The sequence below is a fragment of the Herpailurus yagouaroundi genome, unplaced genomic scaffold, assembly GCF_014898765.1.
Source record: "Herpailurus yagouaroundi ecotype Mexico unplaced genomic scaffold, PumYag 29, whole genome shotgun sequence".
NCBI lineage: Eukaryota > Metazoa > Chordata > Mammalia > Carnivora > Felidae > Herpailurus > Herpailurus yagouaroundi.
The window spans coordinates 43,780,559-43,802,894 of NW_024412377.1; the positions used below are offsets into that span (position 1 = coordinate 43,780,559).

Genomic DNA, 22,336 nt, shown 5'->3' on the forward strand with positions numbered 1-22,336 from the left:
TTGATAATTATCTGAGGTACCATGGAAAGTCAGTAGGTAGCTGCTAGGAAGTAGCGAGGTACCTTGAAAGGCAGGCGAGTAGTTGCCTAGGAAGTAGGGAGCTTCCTGTCCCAGGAAGTGTCCAAGTACTAGGTAATTGAGCACTATGTAGGGCCTGGTGGCCATTAGATGACTTTGCTCTATTTGCCTTCTCTTGAACTCCTAGATCCCCTTAAAATCTTCCATCTCCTTCAATGCCTGTCTAAAACTTAAGAAAATTGGGTATATGCACTGTGTATGTGTGTGTATATATATATATATATGTGTGTGTGTGTGTGTGTGTATGTGTATATATACATATATATATACACACACACGCACACACACTACTTCATGATGGCAGAAGTTATAATTGGTACAATATGGAACAAATACGCATGCATGAATCAAACTTGCCTTGTAAATTAAAAAAAAAAAAAGAATTAACCCTAATGCAAATAATGTCATTAAAGTTAAGATGTAAAATATTGAAAATGATTTCACTTTATCATATAGAAAATTGATCAAATAATTTAATAGGCTTAATAGAGTTTATGCCCCAAATTCCTTTCTTGTGGCAAATTCATTGGAGTTGAATAATTCCGATTTGTGTATTTCAGATTAGATGTTTGTATTTAAAGCATCCTTGAGGTTAAATGGCAGCATTGAAGGGCTCAGGTCTAAGTGCCAGTGACAAACAATGACGCCGAAATGCCCTGTACTGGCCTCAAAACATTGCCCAAATCTTTTGTCACATAGCACTTAGGTTTGCGGTGTTGTGGACATTTTCCTCTTGTAAGTGTTTGCAGACTCAGCAAGGAGGCAGAGTCCTTGCTAAGCCCCAGAGCAACACACAGAGAGCCAAACCCTCATCCCATCCCAGGTGACCCCATGAGCAAAGGGCCTCCAATCATTCTCCTCCTCACCTTGGTCGGGATCCCGGGCCAATACCACAGCCACGGGGGTCTTCACCGTGGTGTTGTCGAAGACAGCCACAGCACAGTGGCTGGGGAAGAAATGGGGGGCATTGTCATTCACATCCTCCACGTAGAGGGTCACATCTGCCTGGCACGACTGGCCGCCTCCATCCGTCGCCTTGGCAACAAGGCTGTACGTGTCCTTCTTCTCTCGGTCTAGGGCTGTAAGGGTAGTCAGCTCCCCTGGCCAGAGAAACGACAGCCAGTGAGCTTTCTCTGGGGGACATGCCTCCAGCACATGCCTTCTAGGTATCTACGCAAGGCAACCACAGGGACATAGAGTTTTGTCACTCTGTGACAAAAAGGGGTCAGAAAAGGGAGTATATACAGTTAGGAAAGAAGCTCAGCCCCACACCTGCCTGCTTCCCTAATTCTCCCAAACACATCACCAATTTCAGATTCTCACCAATGAGCTACAAAGAGACACAACATTTTTAAAGGGCGACTAGACAATTTCTAACAACACATAAAATGTTGCGCCTGGGTGGCTCAGCCAGTAAAGCGTCCGACTTCGGCTCAGGTCATGATCTCACAGATCTGACAGATGGTGAGTTCAAGCCCCCTCGGTGCTGACAGCTCAGAGCCTGGAGCCTGCTTCAGATTCTGTGTCTCCCCCTCTGTCTGCCCCTTTCCCGGCTCGTGCTGTTTCTGTCTCTCAAAAATAAAATAAACATTTAAAAAAAAAATGTATCCTTTGGCCCACGATTTCACATCTAAGAATATATCCTATGGAATAATCAACCCAAGGATAAAAATGTATGTATAAAGATATTCTCTGTAGCACTGTTTATAATAGCAACATACTGAAAATATCCTGTATGTCTTTCAAAAAGGGATTAGTTAGATATATTACGAATTAGCCATACAGTAAAATACTGTGCGACCCAAAAGGAATTATGATAGAGTTTTATGTAATGCCTTGTTAATACCTCCCAGATGTTGCTATGTGAAAAAAAGCAAGTCACAAAATAGTATTCTAGAGTGCTTCTCTTTGGGGAGGGGCTGATTATTATACAGACTTTCCAGTTTCTGCATAATACACGCCCACGGTGTTTGGATTTTTGTACAATGAGCATGTATTATTTCCATATTTAGAAAAACCACCCCGTTTTTTTAAGACCCCACCAATCATCCTGCAGCTGAACAAACAGCCCCAGAGAGAGATTAGGTAACCTGCCTGGGGTGACTCAGCACGCCCATGCTGGAATGAGAAAGGACAAGGTTGTCTCCTATTTATCCAGACAGCTTCCTGGGACACCACTCTCACCTGCCACCTCCCTGCTCAGGAATCTCCAAGCCATCCTTTGAGCTCTTGGTTCCAAGCCAAGTGTCAGCAGCTGGCCGTCTGTGGCCTGGGCCTTCTGTGCTGCCCATGCCCACACCTTCCCCCATCGCAGCTGGTTGGGGATCCCACTGTGCGGCCGTTTTTCCAAAGGAAGCAGACCCCATCCTGTCTTCTCCATCAGACTCTCACAGCCCATCCTCTCCCAGGCATTGGTGGTCTACCCTACAGGGCTCTCTGCTTCCAGCTCTGGGCTTTGTCCTCTAATAATAATGACAATGTCAACTGCATCCACTGAACTCGTACTACGTGCCTGACCTGGGCTAGACTTCTATAGACTTTCTCTCTTGGGATTTTCTACAATAATATTTTTAGGTCTGCAACGTACACGTCTTGAGATCATGTCCTTGACCATGAAGCTCACCTGCCTAAATCCTCTGATGGCTCTAAAGGTGGAGTTTGTGCCCGCACCCCCACCCCTACCCTTGGCCTATCTCCTCCCCTCTGTGCACTAGTTTCTGGCCTTGCATCAGGACCTCAGATGAATGTGCTCTCTCCTAAAACAAGGTCCTTGCATAAATTCTCCTTGAGTGTCTATCCCTACGACTCCCGTAACTCTGCCCCCAGGGCTCTCTCCCTGCTCCTGTCAAACCTTCCCTTAGCATCTTGCGTCTTTTCTTAACTCAGCACGTTCAAACCACTGATTTGATGACTGCTTTTCCCATAAGACCCAGAGCCCGTCCGTCTACTGATTATGTCCCGCCATCTAGTGCAATACTTGGCACATAGTACCAGTATGTTTGCTGAGTGAATGGATGGATGGACAAGTGAATTCTCGCTTCTTCTCCAAGGAGCCTAGCATGGCACTTGTCACTGGTATTCACTAAGTAAGTTCTTGGCTGGATCCCGCAGCTCAGGAAACCCACCTGTATGAGGATCCAGCTTAAATTCATCTGCTCCAGGACCATGCAGAGAATATGTGATCTGAGCGTTGGTTTCGGAGTCCAAGTCTGTTGCAGAGACTTTCAAAATGAAGTGTCCTGGAGATATATCTTCACTGACTTTGCCAGTATAGAGAAGCTGGAGATGGAACACAAAGAGGGAGATTGTGGGAGACACACCTGACTGAGAGAGAGGCAGAATGACAGAGAGGGAGAGAGAAGCAGAGAGAGAGAGGTCAGAGAGCAAGATGGGGAGAGGGGAAGAGAGGGAAGCAGGGCGTGGTTAAAACAGAATAAGGTGAAACTGCAAGGAAAACGGAGATTGCAAACAAGGAGCACGATGGCAAGAGGACTAGTCAGAAAAGAAAGAGAATGAATGGGGAGTGAGAGAGAAGATCCACCATCCAAAGCCCACACTCAGAGCTAGAAGGACCTGCTTCCACCTACTCCACACGGGTCCTTTGAGGCTTCTGGAGGAGGTTGGTGAGATGAGCCTGATGTGAGGCGTTCTGGAAGGTGTCAGGTCAAGCCACTCCCTCCAGGCCAGGCATCCTGGTCTCTGTGGTGAGGCCATGCTGTCAGGCTCACCTGCCTGCACCCCAAGACAGACCCTTGGCTGGACCCTGAGAGCCCCCAGGGCCTGCCCCCATCCTCCCTTCACTGCAGGTACCTTCATAGCAGGGGATATGGCACAGGGGAGAGGCTGGAGCTCCCCAGGAGCCCAATGTTCCTCTACCTGCTGGCTCTGGGCACAGGTTCCAAGCAAACTGGTTTCCCCCACTGCAGGGTGTGGGTGAGCGTGAGACCCTGCTCTGGGTGCAGGCTTTGGGCCTGGGTGGGCTGTACAGAGATGGCCACCCAGACCTCTTTTCTCTGACTCTAGTGATGCAGTTGACCACCTCTGGGAAGGCCAGGGCGAGCTTGGTCCTGGCCTCTCCCAGCATGGGGAGGATGCAGGCTGGTTGCAAGGATAGTTAAGGGGAAAGAGGAAGAAAGTATGGCCACCATCCTCCCCAAGAAAGGCTGCCCTTCTGAGATCCAAAAGGTGGTCATCTTGGATCCCACGAAGGCATTTTCCATGCACCTGATAATATAGGTTCTCTTTTTCTACTACGATTTTCTGTAGTTGGTGTGTAGAAGACAGAGGAAGAAAAGGTGATGGGATATATGTATTTTTTGTGTTATAAGGTATGTGTTGCATCAATGTGTGCAAATAAGTGAAGTGCATATATATATGCAATGCACATGTAAGTATGTTTGTGTGAGTTATATATGTGTATTTCCACGTCTGGATGGGTATACAGATGGATGAATGTTGTGTGTATGCAGGTATATGCTTATGTATCTGTGTGCATATATGTATGGGTATTTGCATGTATATGTAGACTTGTAGACGATCCTTTGTGTGTGTGTACATGAGTGAGTATGTGTAAGTTTGTATTTATGTATATATACTGAATGGCTGGATTTTATGTAAATTTGAATTACTGTAAGTTGAAATGTTATAACAGTAAAATGTTCTATCTGAAAACTTTGAGGCAATGCAAACCACCAAAGTTAAGAATTATTTACTGTATTTTAAAAAATATGTTTAGGGGCACCTGCGTAGCTCGGTCGGTTGAGCGTCCGACTCTGGCTCAGGTCATGATCTCCCGGTCCGTGGGTTCGAGCCCCGCGTCGGGCTCTGTGCTGACAGCCCGGAGCCTGGAGCCTGCTTGGGATTCTGTGTCTCCCTCTCTCTCTCTGCCCCTCCCCCTCTTGTGCTTTGTCTCTTTCTGTCTCCCAAAAATAAAGAAATGTAAAAAATATGTTTCAACACAAAGCTACGTGGCAATGATTACTCGCTTAGGTCCTCTAAGAACACAGTTCTCTTCCCAACATACACACACGTGCACACACACACACACCACCACCACCACCACCACCACGATTCAACGTTTGTTTTCAAGAGTAATTTAGGGTTGAATTAAGTGAAGTCCTCAGTTGCAAAAATGCAACTGCCCTGCCTGCATGTTTGTGTATACTTACAACCTTGAGGAGGGCATCTAAGGTCTGTATTATCCATGTAGGTGTGGGGATATGTATATATGGGCATGAAAGTTGTGTGGGGTGTCTCTGGGGGCAGGTCTCTTTGGATGTAATGAGCCAAGCTAACAAGCTGAGTGGAAGAGGGGTTTCCCCCCTGGGCACAGCAGATGGTGCTTGGAGAATAAAGAAGTTACTTTACTTCTGGATGTATTTTGCAGGGAAGTAGACCTTTGTAGGGAGTATAGGGGGAAAAGTATGGACCAGGGGTTCTAGAGAACTTGGTGACATCCCTATGGCAGCAGTCGAGGGAAGGAATTGCCTAGAATGAACCCTGCCTAGGGCACTAGTCTGAGGCCAGCTGGGGAGAAGCAAGAGCTGGTCAGTGATGCCAGCCTCAGAGATAGTCCCCCGAGTCCTTCTCCTTCCTCTTCTGCCTCTACTGCCACCTCACCCTTACCCGGCCCTTACCTGTGAGCACTGCGGGCTGTTGTCATTGATGTCCAGAACAAAGATCTCCACGAGGACCGAAGCCTGGAACTTGCCGTCGGAAGCTGTGATTCTGAGCAAGTACTTGGCCGTGTGCTCACGGTCCAGGGTCTTCCTCGAGAAAATCCTCCACTCATCTCCAACTTGGCTGATGCCAAACTGGCCCAGGGGGTCTCCCTCTAAAAAGATGGAACAGAGCTTCCAGGAGCTGAGGAAAAGGAATAAACCAGGCTTTGTGCCATAGGTGGCTGCCCATGTGACACTTTTTCCAGGATTTCTAGGAAAGACAAAATTTTCCTCCCTGAATAAGGGACCCATGTTTCTATTGAGTCAGTTATTTGGTTCTGGCTTCAAAGGCCTCCTATTAAATGGAATTATCACCGTGAGAAGCACCACTCTAAAATATGTGGCTGAGGGGCAAATTTCCAATTTTTTGTGCTTTGGAAGGCATTGTGGGGAAGTTAAAGGGAAGTAGATTTCAATTCTATACAAGAAATAAAGAAACACCATTTTGGGGCACCTGGGTGGCTTAGTCGGTTAAGCATCTGACTTCAGCTCAGGTCATGATCTCAGAATCCGTGAGTTTGAACCCCGTGTCAGCTCTGTGCTGACAGCTCAGAGCCTGGAGCCTGCTTCGGATTCTGTGTCTCCTCTCTCTCTTCCCCTCCCCCACTCAGCTCTGTCTCTCTCTTTCTCTAAAAAATAAATAAACATTAAAAAATTAAAAACAAAAGCTCCTTTATGGCCACTGGCTAGCTGGTTCAGTCACTGGACAGGGATTGGGGTAACTTAAGTCTGCAATAGGTATCTATTGCTAGGGAAAGCAGCTTGTAGAGTGTGGTTTTAACGCCAGATCTGACTCAGGCTTGGAGTGCGACCTTGGTTGAGTTTCTGCCCCTATCTGGGCTTTGGTTTTCCTGTGTGTGAAGTGAGGGGACTGAGCTGGAATCATATCTATGAGTGTTTTCACTCCAACACTTAGGTCCTATGATTGACTTAAGGAGTCTTTCTGGTATCCACAACTTGCTCTAGGCAGAATACACTCCACAAGGACAGTCATCTGACAGAGTTTTCAGGGATCATAAGACTACTGATGCCTTCTCCATCCTCTAGAAGCCGAGAACAGTTACAAGTATCTCCCTTCTATTCTTTCTACTTCACCTAAAGTAATAAGAGATCTTCTCTGCAAAACACTTTCCAATTTACAGGGGGCTGTCTGAGCTTTCTCAAGTTAGATCTTACCAGTATCCTTGTGAAGTGAATGAGAATAGGCATGGCAAGTCTATAAATGGAATCTAATAAGCCACAGAGCCAGGACTTAAACCCGTGTCTTAGGGCACCTCTTTCTAGACTTTTTTCAATGTACCCCAGTGCCGCCATTTCAAGACAAGTATTCTTACCTGTAATGTAGCAGGTGACCTGTCTGTTCTGCTCAGAGACATCAGCATCCACGGTTTTAAGAGTGGCCACGAGTTCACCAGGTTCACTGTTCTCAACCACAGATCCTCTATAGTCTTCAGAAGCAAATCGGGGAGCATTGTCATTCTCATCTGTAATGGAGACTTCAACCAGGACCTGAGAGGAGAGCTGGATGGTCCTTCCATGGTCATGGGCCACCACATAAAAGCGGTAGGTCTGGCGTGTCTCACAGTCAAGCTCCTGGAGCGTGGTGATCCAGCCAGTCTCACTGTCAATGGCAAAGAGCTCATGGATATTGCTACTAGGATCCACTGGCAGCCTGTAGCTCACCTGGCCATCATTCCCAGTGTCCTGGTCATTGGCAGTCACCTGAATGACTGAGGTCCCCACTGGCATATTCTCAGTGAGGACAGCCTTATAGGGATCAGCCTCAAAGATAGGCCTATTGTCATTGACATCCTTCACTTGGATATTGACAGAGACCAAGGAGACCAAGGGAGTGTCATTATGGGGACAATGTGCCATCAAATCAATCTGGTACCATTTGGTGGACTCATAGTCCATGGCCTTTCTCACCTTTAGAACTCCTGTGTTTCGGTCCAAGGAGAAGACACCATCCTTGTTGCTCTCTGGTGTGGTGCCCTGCACTAGACTATAGATGACTGGATCTTGAGCTGCCACTGCTTTAACAGAACCAATTTCAGACCCTTCTGGAAGATCTTCAGATGCAGAGAAAGTATACAAAGGTTCAGAAAATTTGGGCAAGGATACTTCATTAGGAACCACCTGAAGTCGTAACAGCACCAGAGAGTTCCAGTGAGGAGGCCCCCCGTCCTGGGCTTTGATTTTTAAGTCAAAGGCTCGGTTTTCCAATCCCACCAGGCTCTCTTTCACCTTGACAACACCAGTAGTTGGGTTGACTTCAATGACCTCTTCATCCAAGTCCTCCACTGAGTCCACTGAGTAGGTGACATCTGCATTCCGACCTTCATCTGCATCATAGGCCAACACCTGGATAACTGGGGAGTCTTTACTGACATTGGATTGAATGGACACTGTGTACTCAGATGCTTTAAATTGTGGAGGGTTGTCATTTTCATCCGTGAGGATGATCTTCACGGTGCAGAAGGCCACTCTTCCTCCTCCATCCTGAGCCATGACTTTAATGGCAATAACTCTTTCTGTTGAATTCTCCCGATCCAGTTTCTGCAGAGTGGTGATCTGGCCATTGGGGTTTATGGAGAACTTCTCACCTGCTAGTTTATTGATGATGGTATAATCTACAGTGCCGTAGGGACCACTATCTTTGTCTATGGCTAGCAACTCAATCACCTTGGTTCCCACCTTTGCATTTTCTGCCAATTCTGCCTCATAAACATGCTGCTGGAACTCTGGGCTGTACTTGTTGGCATTTGTAGTGTTGATATACACAGGCACAGTTGCTCGGAAGACCCCATCAGAAGCACCTACCCTCAAATTGTAAGAAGAGTCCAGGTGCTTTTTGCAAAGGTTGAACATAGAAATTATTCCTGATGAGCTGTTGATGGAAAAGTGCCTGTCCTGATTGCCAGAAAGAATCAGGTACTCCAGGCGGGAGGTATCCCTGCTGTCAGGGTCAAGAGCTTGCACTTTAAGAACCAGGTGTCCACATGTTGCCAGCTCACTGACATTGGCTTCGTACTGAGGTTGCCTGAACTCTGGGGGGTTATCATTGATGTCCGATACATTAACCACCACAAGGGTTTCACCAGTGAGTGGGGGATCTCCTCTATCCATGGCCCTGACCTTCACATGAAAGTGTTGTTGAGTTTCATAATCCAGCTCTTGAACGGTGGACATCTCCCCTGTGCTCCCATTGATCTGGAAGAATTTGGAAATATCTGAGCCATCCTCTACAATCTGATAGGAGACATCACGGTTCTGCCCTGAATCCTGGTCAGAAGCCAACAGTTGGATCACAGGGGTCTGGGCAGGCAAGCCTTCCGATACTGAAGTCGTGTAGACCAACTGAGAGAAAGTGGGAGGGTTATCATTGACGTCCTCCACCAGGACTTCCACTGTGGCTTCAGAAAATGACCCCAGAGCTGTGTCTGTGGCTCTAACTGTGAACACGTGTTTGGTCTTAGACTCATAGTCCAAAGGGCCTGTTACTGTTAGAACACCAGTCTTGAAGTCAGTGGTGAACAGCATCAAGGGCTCTTCCTCCACGATGTTGTAGATGAGTCGGAGTCCCTCTGGACTTCGGGCCTGGGTGTGGAGAATTGGGGTATAGAGTGTGATATTTTCAGGCACTCTCACTTTGTAGTAAGGAGTCTGAAACAGCGGGTTGGATTTATTTCTCACGGTGACAAGTACCTCTTCTTCAGTCTGGAGGGTTGGGGTGCCTCCATCCCGAGCAATGACTTTGAGGTGATACTTATTTAAAGCTTGATAATCAAAGGGTTTCTTCAGTGATATGTCCCCAAGATAGGGGTCAATTCGAAAATATGCATAATCTTCTGCAAATGCATATGTGACAGCACCATTTACCCCCAAGTCCTGATCAGTGGCAGATACCTGACAGAGAACGTCCCCTGGTTCTGTACCATCTTGGATAACTGTGTAATAAGGTGCATGCTTAAATTCAGGGTGATTGTCATTGACATCCTCAATAGAGACCCTGACCAGAGCCTGAGCCACCCGCTGAGGGGTCCTGTTGTCCCTCAATTCCACCGCTACCGCATAAGTGTCCTGCTGTTCTCGGTCAAATGCCACACCTCTTGTCTGCAACACACCTGCTGACCTGACCATCCGAAACATATCTGTGCCATTCAGTAGGAAGTAGGAAAGCGTGTCATTCAAATGATTGCCCTGGGCACCAAGAATCACCAGTGCCTTTCTATCCTGTAAATTCTCCTTCACTGTTGCCTTATAGACGACCTGATCAAACTGCAAGCTTGTGTTAAGAGCCTGTGCCAAAGAAATTTTTACCAGTGCAGTATCTTGATATAGGCCATCAGAAGCCCTGATGGTGAGCTCCCGAGAGACTCCCAGGAAAGCAGGGTTCAACACAGATATACGGCCTGTGATGGGATGGATGGCAACAGCTTCATCAGCATTGCCAGTTTTGATGCCATAAGTGACTTCCGAGTCATCATCGTTGGCCTGCACGATTAGGAGCTCCATACCCCGATGGATAGGCTTCACTACCGCTACTTCATATACCTGATCTGAGAACCTGGGAGGGGAGTCATTTACATCTTTGACCTTGATGGTGACCTGGACAGGCCTGGGTGCAAATAAGATGGGGTTTCCTTGGTCATGGACGTAGACACTGAATTGGAAAGAGGGCATGCTCTCGTAATCCATCTCTGATATGATGATCAGGGTTCCCATGCTGGGATCAATTTTGAAAAACTTCAAAGCCTCTGGCTCCAGAATTTCATAGACCAATAAGGAATTAGCTTCTTCATCACGGTCAGAGGCACGAATCACAAGGGGGTTGTTGTTTTCGTCCACGATCATGCTGTACAATGGAGCTGCTTCACTAATTTGGCCCACAAACAGGGACTTGAAGAACATGGGAGCATTGTCATTTTCGTCAATGATGTACACAAGAGCCATGACATCAGTAAATGCTCCTGCCATATTGATGCCTCGGATTTTCAGCTGGTAAGATGAAATTTTCTCATGGTCCAGGTTCTTCTGGGTGGAAATGAGGCCAGAATATGAATTCATGGAGAACACACCATCCTTGTTTCCCTCTCTTAACTCATAGGTAACTTCTGAGGAGCTTGTAGCTGACACTAGGAGGACTGGGGAACCAACAGGGATTGATTCAGGGATCTCGACAAAGTACTCGGCTTTGGAAAAGATAGGGGCACTGCTATCTGATGGGTAAACATTAATGATCACTGTAGCCAGGTCATGCCACTGTGGGGAGCCTTGATCTTCTGCCTTGACTGTCAGGCTATACCGGGCATGATTTGCCTGATCGAGTTTCTGGGCCAGAGTGATGATGCCTAGCAGGGCATTTAGGTTGAAGAAACCCTCGCTGTTCCCTGAAACAAAAAACAAGACAAACTGAAATTTACCCCATGTCCAAGAGATACCAAGTAGGCTTTCTAGATCAGTAAAGAGGCTATCACACAAAACGTGGACAGGACAAAATCCACATCCTGTGCTATCCTGGATTTAGTTATGAAATGGTATATAGGGAAGACACCTATTTTATAAAATACCTTACACAAGGCACATAGTAGCTACTCCATAAATGGCAGCTTCAATGATCACTCAGTCTTTGGGTCACAACTTCAGCTACAAACCAAAGCTGTAGAAGGTCTTGAAAGCGAAGAAAGAAACTTACGCTTTGTAGGAAAAGAACACTCCACTCTGTATTTCGGTGGTGACTTTTATAGGAGAGACTTTTAAAAACCACCCTATCTGCTCCCCACATAGTCTATGGTGGGAAGGTCCTTGTTGGGCTTGGAGGTTGGGTGGGGAGAGACTGAACCCAGACCTTGAGGCTCCTGATCAAATACCCTTTCCACCACACCTGGATTTTCTAAATGTCAAGCATTCTCACATTGCCTTTATAGTTTTTTCAATATCCAGCCACCACCTTCGCAATTTTATACCATTATTGAGTGCATATTTTCCTTTAAACGGATTTGTTTTTTTAATTTAAAATAGCTTAAAAATAATTTTTTTAATGCTCATTCATTTTGGGGAGAGACAGAGAGAGACAGAGTACAAGCAAGGGAAGGGCAGAAAGAGAGAGAGAGACACACACACAGAATCTCAAGCAAGCTCCAGGCTCTGAGCTGTCAGAACAGAGCCTGATGTGAGGCCCGAACTCATGAACCATGAGATCCTGACCTGAGCCAAAGTCAGATGCTTAACTGACTAAGCCGCCCAGGTGCCCCTAAATTTAAAATAACTTAATAGGCAACTTTTGTAGCACTACTTTAAAAAAGAAAATCCTTATTGCTTGCCATACATCAGAGGCTACCACAAAAACAAGTCAGTGGAAAAAAACATTTGGATAAAATACCTGGGTAAAGTCTGGATAAAACCTATTGCTTGCTAAAGGATGTGAGCCTGAGATCTATCCTCTTTCTTTTGTAAAACTAGGAGTAGCAAGTGTTAGAGAAGAATGAGAGATTCGAGTACCCAGTGAAGCCTTTGTCCTTGACTAACCAGGAAGCCCCCGTGAAAATCAAGGGGAAGTATTTTCTCCATATCTGATTGCCTATCTTTTATAGGCCTTTTAAAATTTAATATGTAGGGGCTTCTGGGTGGCTCAATTAAGCATCTGACTTCGGCTCAGGTCATGATCTCACGGTTCATGAGTTTGAGCCCCGCTTTGGGCTCTGTGCTGACAGCTCAGAGCCTGGAGCCTGCTTCAGATCCTGTGTCTCCCTCTCTCTCCGCACCTCCCCCACTTGTGCTCTGTCTCTCTTCCTCTCTCTCAAAAATAAACATTAAAAAATTGTAAAAAAAACAATAAAATTTAATATTTATTTTGATAAATGCATAATAACATTTCAAATTTAAGTTTTGAGGAAAGTTCTGGTTATACAACATTACATGATTCCCAAAAAATAATGTTGAAAATATAATTAATTATATTTCCCCCCAAAATAGTGTCTCAAAGTTATTGCAGTTTTTAAAATCTAACTTTATTTAGACAACAACCCCTTCCTCCCTCCCTCCTGCTTGTTCTTTCTTTCTTTCTTTCTTTCTTTCTTTCTTTCTTTCTTTCTTTCGTTTATGGTAAGAACAGATAACATGAGATCTACCTCTTAGCAAATGTTTAAGGGTATATAGCACAGTATTGTTAACTAAAAGCACAATGTCACATAGCAGATCTCCAGAATTTCAACTTGCATAACGGATACTTCCCTCTCCCTAGTTTTATTGAGATGTAATCGACATATAATGTTGTACTGATTTAAGGTATACGACATAATGATTTGATGTACCTTTATATTGCAAAAGGATTGCCAGAATAAGTTTAGCTAACCGCCATCATCTCACATAGTCACAATTTTTTTCTTGTGATGAGAAGATTGCCTATTTAATGCCATCATTGAGTAACACCTGAATAATTTTGCTCACCTCCAGGGGTATAGGTCTTCACTCTGGGAAGACCTATACTTTACTATTCTTGTTCTGTTTATCACACAGGTGCATATTTTATTATTTCAATAGTAACCAAATAGCCAGGCTTCATCACAAAAACATTCCATCTGATTCTCCCACTCATGGAAGCTATTCTCCAGCTGACTAGTGAGGTGATTTCCCAATTTGCCCTGTGATACAGACCCTGTTTCATCAAAAACAGTTTTGATAAGTAGACTGCAGTTGAAAAGTAGTTCTATTAAAAGTAGCCAAGTAAACTACCTGGGCATAATTATACTTTTTTATGTTATGCTGCTGAGAGAAAAAACTGGGGCACAAAATTGTATATTCACTTCAATCTTTGCTTTTAAATGTTTATTTTTGAGAAAGAGAGAGAGTCCACATGCATGCACACATGCAGGGAAGGGGGAGAGAGAGGAAGACAGAGAATCCCAAGCAGGCTCCGCACTGTCAGCGCAGAGGCAGAGATGGGGCTCGAACTCACAAACCGTGAGATCATGACCTGAGCCAAAATCAAAAGTCAGACACTTATCTGACTGAGCCATCCAAGGTACCCCCCTCCCCACACACACCCAATCTTACTACTGCAAAAATATGCATAGGAAAAGAGAAGAGGGAAATACACAAAATTATTTTGTCTGGTGAAAACTATGGCTGAGTGCTATTTTCTTCTTTATTTCTGCTTCTCCCATGTTTTAAAAAATGAGCATGCGTGACTTCTACAATCAGAAGGATATTTTAGAACAAGTCTTAATTTATCTATAAAATAAAATTAGTACCTCCATCAATGGGGTTGTGAAAGACGTAAAATGAGATAAAAGATGTGATTATGCTTCATTAATCACAAAAAGTAAGCAATTAATGGGTTAGAATTTGTATTATCATTCTTCAGTGATGTATATATAGACTTCTGCCACCTGGCAAGGTATAAGAGTTTCTGTTTCTTAAAAAAAAAAATGTAAAAGCTCTGATTTCTGGAAAGTATATAGGCAGTAAATGAACATTATGCTCTATGAGTCCCTTTGCAACATCTAGCTCGCTGAGTTTTACTTTTATTAAAGATCATGGGGGCGCCTGGGTGGCGCAGTCGGTTAAGCGTCTGACTTCAGCCAGGTCACGATCTCGCGGTCCGTGAGTTCGAGCCCCGCGTCGGGCTCTGGGCTGATGGCTCAGAGCCTGGAGCCTGTTTCCGATTCTGTGTCTCCCTCTCTCTCTGCCCCTCCCCCATTCATGCTCTGTCTCTCTCTGTCCCAAAAATAAATAAACGTTGAAAAAAAAATTAAAAAAAAAAGATCATTAAGAATTATCAAACATTAAAAATTATCATTAATGATCATATTTGGATACTAGATATTATCATTTTTGTTTCTTTAATTATTTATAATTCACATGTATCAATGATAGCAATAACCCCTGGCATTTGTATAATATGTGACAGTTTACAATATGTATTAATGCACATTTTCTCTTTTTCTCTTTACAAAGACTTTCTGGTACAGGGGACATCATTCCCAATGTTGAGAGGAAGAAAACCATATCATAGACATGAAACAATGATACGGCCTTAACAGAAAACATTACTCCTAAATGTAACTCCTAAAACTGTGCCATACATATTACAAAGTATTTATAGGTCACTTCTATTGTAAAGGCACAAAGATATTACAAAGATGTTACACGGACTCCATAAGCATCCTTTATATATACATTGTTGCTGAATTTATATAATATGTCTATAAATTCTCCTGTAACTTAAGTAGGCCCTTTGTTATTATTCTTACCATCTCTGGAAGTGGATTAATTTAGGTTATTATAATCCCAGAGAATGCTCTAGAAATGGTATTTGCCAAAGCTTAGAGAGCCTGGCGTCTGATTCACTTGCAAATTCATGCCTCCGGTGGTTTTTCTTATTGCCAAAGACTCTTCCCTCATGCTCTGGACTCATGGCCAGCCTCTCACCTTTCAGGAAGGAGTAGCGGACCTCGGCATTGGCTCCCCGGTCACCATCCATGGCTTGGACCTGGAGCAGCTCTGCGCCAGGGGCCGTGGTGTCAGGAACACTCGCCTCATAGTAGAGCTGGGTGAAGTGGGGTGGGTGGAGGTTTCCAGCCTCCACGTGAATAGACACCCACACAAAGTTCCTCTTGATGGGCATCTCCTGGTCTCGGACCTACGGGCCCAGGGGAGAATGCCGTGAGCAGCAAACGGAATGGGAGGCAGCAGGGTTACATGAAGGTCAATGAAATAGAATGCCAGTGAAAGATACATCCAACTGTAACTCTGTGTTGCTTTAAATTTTGCTCTCTTTTATGCTCTTTTTTCTTCAAAAAAATTGTTTTAATGCTTATTTTTATTTTTGAGAGAGACAGACAGACACAGAGAGACAGAGTGTGAGTGGGGGAGGGGCAGAGAGAGAGGGAGACACAGAATCGGAAGCAGGCTCCAGGCTCGGAGCTGTCAGCACAGAGCCTGACACGGGGCTTGAACCCACCAACTATGAAATCATGACCTGAGCTGAAGTCGGACGCTTAACTGACTGAGCCACCCAGGTGCCCCTGCTCTTTTTTCTTTTTAAATTAACTTATAAATTAGTGATTATTAGGCTTAGCTGTATTCATGGACTATCCCATTTTAGGAGAAAGACAGAAAGAAGTACAGAAACCGTATTTTCCAACTGAGGTCTCAGATGATATTTCTTCAAGATGTTAACATGTTATGCAGGGGAAAAAATTCTATGGTCAACTAAATTTAGGGGGCACTGAATTAAATGATGTTAAAGTTTTCTTTGCTGCAGGACTTTGCAGAGCCTTTAATATATATTAATGTGCCCAGAGGATGATAACCTAGCATATAAAATCCTGCTCCTTGAGTCAGGAAGGCTGGATTTGATTCTGGTTCCATCATAAAGAACTGTATGATGGTGAGTAAGCCCCTGTGGGCCTGTGGTGTAAGAGGAGAGAAATGGGTAGGATCCGAGCTGGGACTAGAGTGTGACACTTGAGGCACGTAGGGCGTAGATTTAAGGAGGCTCACTCTCAGGGTCATAAGGTGCGGGCACAGAACCCTGAAAGTGAGTCCTTCTTAGTTTTTTGTGCCCTGCCAATGCCTCTCTTGCTCACCCTAGTGCTTGCTCTAGGCGGGAGGGTCTCTGGGTCCTCCCCAGCTCTGAAACCGTGGCAGTCTGCATTGTCGCCATGCGGTCATGGAGCAGGGAGAGAGCTGTTGGGGGGTGTGTGGACTGAGCCCAGAGAAAGCCCAGGTTGTAGGAGTTTCCTTGGCAGCTCTGTAATCTCTTTCTTTACTCTCGGGCACCCCTTATGGAAGGTGCCTCTGGCAGGCTGGGAAGTGTCACATCTCATGTCATGCATCGTCATGAGCATCAGCGTACCTGTCTAATCAGGGAAGAGGGGACCTTCAGCGTGCCTCCAAGGGCGCCCACCCCCACATATCCACATGCAAGTGCATCTTTCCTGGTTTTTCGGCTTACTCACCATAACTGTCAGCGTGTGCTGGGAGGGGCCCAAGCCAAGGTCCAACTTCCCCACGGTTACCAGGACACCACTGCTTGGGTCCAGCTGGAAGAGGCTGGCACTTGCTGGGTCTTGGCTGCCATGTATGGTGTAGATGAGGCCTTTGCCCTTGTCTGGATCCGTGGCCTGAACTCGGAGTAGCTCCACCCCAGGCAGTGTGTCCTGGGGAACTCTGACCTCATAATGAGCCTCCAGGAACTGGGGCCGATGGTGGTTGACATTGGCAATCATGAAGATGTAGACCTAGGGAGAATGAGAGGGAAAGGCAGCCTGTAAGCTCTAGGGGGTCCGTGACCTTGTCTGTCTGGTTCTTCGCCATAACATCGGTGCCTAGAACAGTGCCTGGCACACAGCAGCCACTCTATAAATATTTGTTGAATGAACGATACGATTTCAAAATCACAAGGCTTTGAAATAACGTGCAGTCCAGTGGTGTTCAAAAACAAAATTTCGGTTAAAAGGACCTTTTCTTCAAGTGAATTTTTTAATGAAATTCCAATATATGAAGCAGGTAAAACTCTGGCTGAAACCACCGTAGAAATCTAGAGCCCCCACTGACCAGCATGCCTCATAACCCTGGCAGCCTCTATGGAACTCTATCCTTAATGGAAAACCGTTCATTGAGACAAAGCCCTTCGTTACACAGTGGGAACAAGAATTCTCCCAAGAGCACAGAAGTAGAAAATCTATCAGATAAGACTGGAAGGCAGAACCTTAATTCCAAACTCGGCATCTTCTGAAGTACACCACATCCACTGAAAGCCTTGTGTAGCTTCTTCCCAATGAAGGAAGCCTCCCGTCCCCTCTCAGCTCAGGAGGTCCCCAGTCAAGCCTCTAACCTGAGTGGCAATGGTGTGGGACCCATCGGTCACCTCCACGGTCAAGTTATAGCTCGACCTCCTCCTTGTGTCGAGAGGCCTAGCGATGACAATGCTTCCTGTGGTCTTTTCAATGTCAAAGTCCATGTCCTGGTCACCACCTGGAGTGGGGGTGGGGAGAGGGAGGAGCACACACAGCCTCAGTGATGGAGACAGTAGGAGAGCAACGGGATCTGTCTGGCATGTTTAGAGGAAGGGGTCGTAGATCCTGTCAAGTTCTTGTCAAATTATTATCAAGATCTGAGCGGTGATACAGAAAAAGGTACACTTATAAGGCCTGAAGAGTGGTGGAGGAAGACCAACGTTTGCCATAGAACGTGTTCTGCTACCAGGATGGTAAACACAGGAGTAATGGAGCTCTACCCCATGGCCTATTAGACAGTTTGCATAGCCTAAAGGTGCCTATGTGCAGGAGAAAAATGAAAATAACTCTGTTTGGGGTGCCTGGGTGGCTCAGTCGTTTAAGCACCCGACTTTGGCTCAGGTCATGATCTCACGGTTCATAGGTTAGAGCCCTGGGTCGGGCTCTGTGCTGACAGCTCAGAGCCTGGAGCCTGCTTCAGATTCTGTGTCTCCCTCTTGCTCTCTGCCCCTCCCCTGCTCACACTCTGTCTCTCTCTCTCTCTCTCTCTCTCAAAAATAAATAAACATTAAAAAAATTTAAAAAAAAAGAAAATAACTCTGTTCAAGAGGAAATTGATGTAATAAACTGTAAAAATCTAAAATGTAGAATTAGCATGCAGCTATTTAATTGTTTACTCAACAGAAATCTGTTTAGTGGCATGGAAATATGTTCATGTTATATTATATTTTAAAAGGTTATAAAACAACATTTTAATATAACCCTAAGTGTGTGTGTGTGTGTGTGTGTGTGTGTGTGTGTGTGTGTGCAAAGAAAAACCACTAAAAGGAAAGACAGCAACATTTTAACAGTGGATTATCTTCTGATTGGTGGGGGTTTTGGTGATTTTATCATCCTCTCTGCATTTATTTGTGTCCTCCAAATGTTCTACAGAGTACATGTGTTAATTTGTGCCAAAGAAAAAGAAAAGCCAAACAAGAGGAACAGTTAGTCAGAATTGAAAGCCAATCCAGGAAGTCAAAAATCTTGGGACAGGTGTACATCCAATCTCTGAACTAGACAGAATCTCTCTAATTGGACCCCAAAGTTCATGTGGTACTGAAACTCTTAGATATTCTTAACCTGGAATCCCTGGCTGCATTTCAAGGGATCTATAAATCCCTATATTTGTATTCTCGTGTGTGTGTGTGTGTGTGTGTGTGTGTGTACGCACGTGCACATGTGCACACCTTTCTGGGAAGAGAGCCTAAGCATTCATTAGATTCCCAAAGGATTCATCAGATTCTCAGAGGGGTCTATGCTCCCCTCCCCCTGGATATTTTAACAAAATCTTGGTTTAGAGACAAAAGAAATTTCAGAGAAGACCATGAGAGCTTGGACCCAAGTGTCTCCTACAAAGAGAATGGACCCTTTCCCCTGATCATGAGGACGGAACCTGGGATTGGAACATGAAGCATGGCCCCAGGGACAGCGGTCCTCAAGCCATGGTCCACGATATCAGCTCTGCAGGGATCTCACACTGAGGCAGAAGAGGAAACACAAAACTTGTGCTTTCTCCTCTGACTCTCCTAGGCACTTGGAGTAACTGGGGGACTGTCCCACTCTGGCTGGGGTACCAGGGAGGCCATGGAGGCTCGACCTGAGATCACAGCTGGTGTGGAAGGAAAGATTGGCAGGAGTGGTGCTTCTCCTCACCAGCTGACCCAGAGAACAAGGGCAGAGACAGTCACCACTCACACCCAAAGGAGGGGCTTCCAGGGAGCGTGACCTGAGTGAGCGCGCTCAGAAGGACCGTGCTGTGAAGACTGGGCCTGGGCTGTACGGATGGAAGGGGCTGACCATCCTAGGGTCCTCACCGGAGATGTTGAACCAGAAGAGACCGGGTCGGCCCTCCACACTGATGACCCCCACCATGTGGTTCACGGGGTCCGTCTCCATGACTGTAAAGCTGTAGTGGGCCTCGTCAAAGGCCAGTGGTATGGAGGAGGGCCGGGGCTGGGGGATCCACTCGATGTGCAGCCGGACACTGGCTGAGAGTGGTGGCTGTCCACTGTCTGTTGCTTTGACCTGAAAAGAAGCCAAAACTGAAATTGAGGCCTTGTCTGCAGGGCTGGGCAAGAAATAAGAAGACCCAGGTGGCCAGGCGAGAGGCAGAGCATCCTGTGACTGCTGGAGCCGGCCTCCCGTCCACTCGTCCATTCATTCCACACACACACAGCAGGAAGCCCTGATGTCAACAGGCACCACGCTGGTTGCTGCAGGTGCAGTGGGCACGAAACAGGTGACCTGCTCGAGAACCTCACGCGTAGTGAAAAAATAATCAAGCCCCTCTTAACGGAAGGCTTACCGTGTGCTGGTTCTAGAGCTGGGCTTGGCACACACGGGCCCTTCTTAACAACCCAAACCATAAGTTAGACGAGACTTTACGGAGCTCTCACTAGGATCAGGCCCTGCTCTGAGTGCAATATCTGATTTAATCCTCATGACAGCCCTGAGAGAGGTCCCGTCACATCTCCCTTTGCAGGAGCAAATGGGCTCAGCACGGGGAACTCGGCTGCCCAGGATCGTCTGCCTCACCAGCAATGAGGCTGCTGGGGTTTGGAGTCAGGCTGTCGGACAGGAGAGGCCATATCCCAACCGCTTGCTATATTGGCTCCCTACAAGGAAACTGTTCTTATCCGCATTTTATAGATGCTAAAACAAAGGCTCAGAGAGGTTAAGTGGCTTGGCTTTGGGCAGGTGTAAAATGGCAGAGCTAGAATTGGAACCTAGGCTTACTTTGATTCCAAAGCCTGTGCTACTCTCACCAAAATCCTTATCTCTAAGAACAGATCAGGTTTCCCAGGCAAGGACCCTATTGCCTTCAAAAACAAAGGCCCAGAATTCTGATCCTTTGGCTGACGCTGGGGCTCCCATTTCTCTGGGAGAAAGCCAGGGAAGGGAATAGCACCTCCACCATGCCTGAGGGCTGTCTCCCTTCTCTTGTATCCTCAAAGAAAATCCCTAACCGGTTATGACACTCCCCGCCACACACACACACCACTCACTGTTAGGATGTTGTACTCTCCAGCTGTGAAGGTGTTGCTGGATGACACCATGCCTGTGGCTGGGTCGATGCTGAAGCTCCCCTCATCACTCTCCTCGATACTGTAGGTGACCCTGCCATTGAGACCCTCATCAGGGTCTGAAGCCACCAGCCTGTACACAGGCCCAGGGGTTGCCGGGCTCAGCCTCTCTGGAAGGCGGACATTGAAGAGTTTGTGGGAGAACACGGGGGGGTTGTCGTTGACATCTAAGATGCGGACCACCACCCTGGAGGTAGACTTTAAGGAGGGGTCCCCGTTGTCCAGCACAGTCACCTGGGTACAGAATGGAGTATGAATTGCCAAGTGCAAAGCAGTGAATATGCATCACCACCCACTGCAACCCTTCTCCTATCCCTGCCTTGCACAGCCTGGAAACATTAGCCAGGCTGTGTTTTGGTATATACTTGTGATTTTCATTATCATAACTTCACCTACTTGGAACCCAGCTCTCTGGTGACCTCGCCCACGGGAAAGCCAGCAAGAACAGAGAAGCCGGAAAGAATTGGAAGAAAACAAAGCCACAGAGGCTCTAGAGAAAAGCTCATGTTCTTTACTCAGGAGGCCCATGGGCCATTTCTCGGAGACCATTTACTTTTTATTTGCTTGTAATTCTCATAAGCTTTGTTCTCTGGTTTCCTTAAGCTACTGGAGGTTAGAAAAAAAACAAATGGGAAGATGTTTATGAAGGAGTGGGTGGTACCTTTTGAGTCAGACATGCCGACCAATGCATGAAATAAAATCCAGGGCAAGAGAAAAGGCACTAACTACCAAAACAACTTCAGAATCAAGGGCTATTTCATGTAGGGGCAAATCGTCCCATGCATCAAGGGCCCCGAGGGCATCATACAAGATAGGACATTTCCACCCTAAGTGGTTCTGAATTTTTAAAATATTTTGGTGTTTGAAGAGAAATACCTCTGCTGAGCTAGGGAGAATGCTTGGTCCCTAGAAGGCCATTTAGCAACTGCTTACTAATAATACCTGTCTCTTTCAAAGGGGAGGTGCAGAGCCTGAGAGCATAGAAGGCCAGTTTGTTTCAATTCTGCTGAAGGAATGTATGTCCCTCCCACCTGATGTCTTTAAGACTGGAAGAGATGCCCGCTCATCAGTTATGGATAGCTCCAGAGGGGGCATAAGTAGATTCCTTCTGATTTACTCCATTCTGGGTCAAGACTGATTCCTCTTGTTGGAACGGGCACCAGGGATGTTTACGTGATTTTACAAACATCCTAGGGCCCACAGATCTAGAGAACACAGGTCTGGGCTTTCATCTGGGTCTGTACTGACCTAGTGCTTGACCTTGGGCATAGGGATGGGCTGGAAACCAGACTCAACAAGTACACAGCATGTGTGTACCACTCCCTATTCCTGCACTCACCACAGACATTACTAATCAATCAGCGCTTCCTGCCCAGCCCAGACACGGTTTCAGATTCCTTCCCTTCCTAGTGCTGGAGAGCCAGGAAAGACCCTGAGAGTCTTCACC

General features: G+C 46.1%; 1 protein-coding gene across 1 annotated transcript in view; it reads right to left on the reverse strand.

The window, feature by feature from the left end:
- Nucleotides 1-22,336, reverse strand: part of FAT2 (FAT atypical cadherin 2) — an 83,845-nt gene that overhangs the window by 28,546 nt on the left and 32,963 nt on the right. Inside the window, exons 5-13 of the mRNA XM_040498179.1 lie at nucleotides 20,812-21,123; nucleotides 19,621-19,831; nucleotides 17,644-17,783; nucleotides 16,766-17,047; nucleotides 15,234-15,444; nucleotides 7,133-11,191; nucleotides 5,715-5,911; nucleotides 3,204-3,357; nucleotides 945-1,178 (exon numbers count right to left, since the gene is read on the reverse strand). Of these exons, the coding sequence (XP_040354113.1) occupies nucleotides 945-1,178; nucleotides 3,204-3,357; nucleotides 5,715-5,911; nucleotides 7,133-11,191; nucleotides 15,234-15,444; nucleotides 16,766-17,047; nucleotides 17,644-17,783; nucleotides 19,621-19,831; nucleotides 20,812-21,123 (5,800 nt within the window). The remainder of the gene's footprint in view (nucleotides 1-944; nucleotides 1,179-3,203; nucleotides 3,358-5,714; nucleotides 5,912-7,132; nucleotides 11,192-15,233; nucleotides 15,445-16,765; nucleotides 17,048-17,643; nucleotides 17,784-19,620; nucleotides 19,832-20,811; nucleotides 21,124-22,336) is intronic.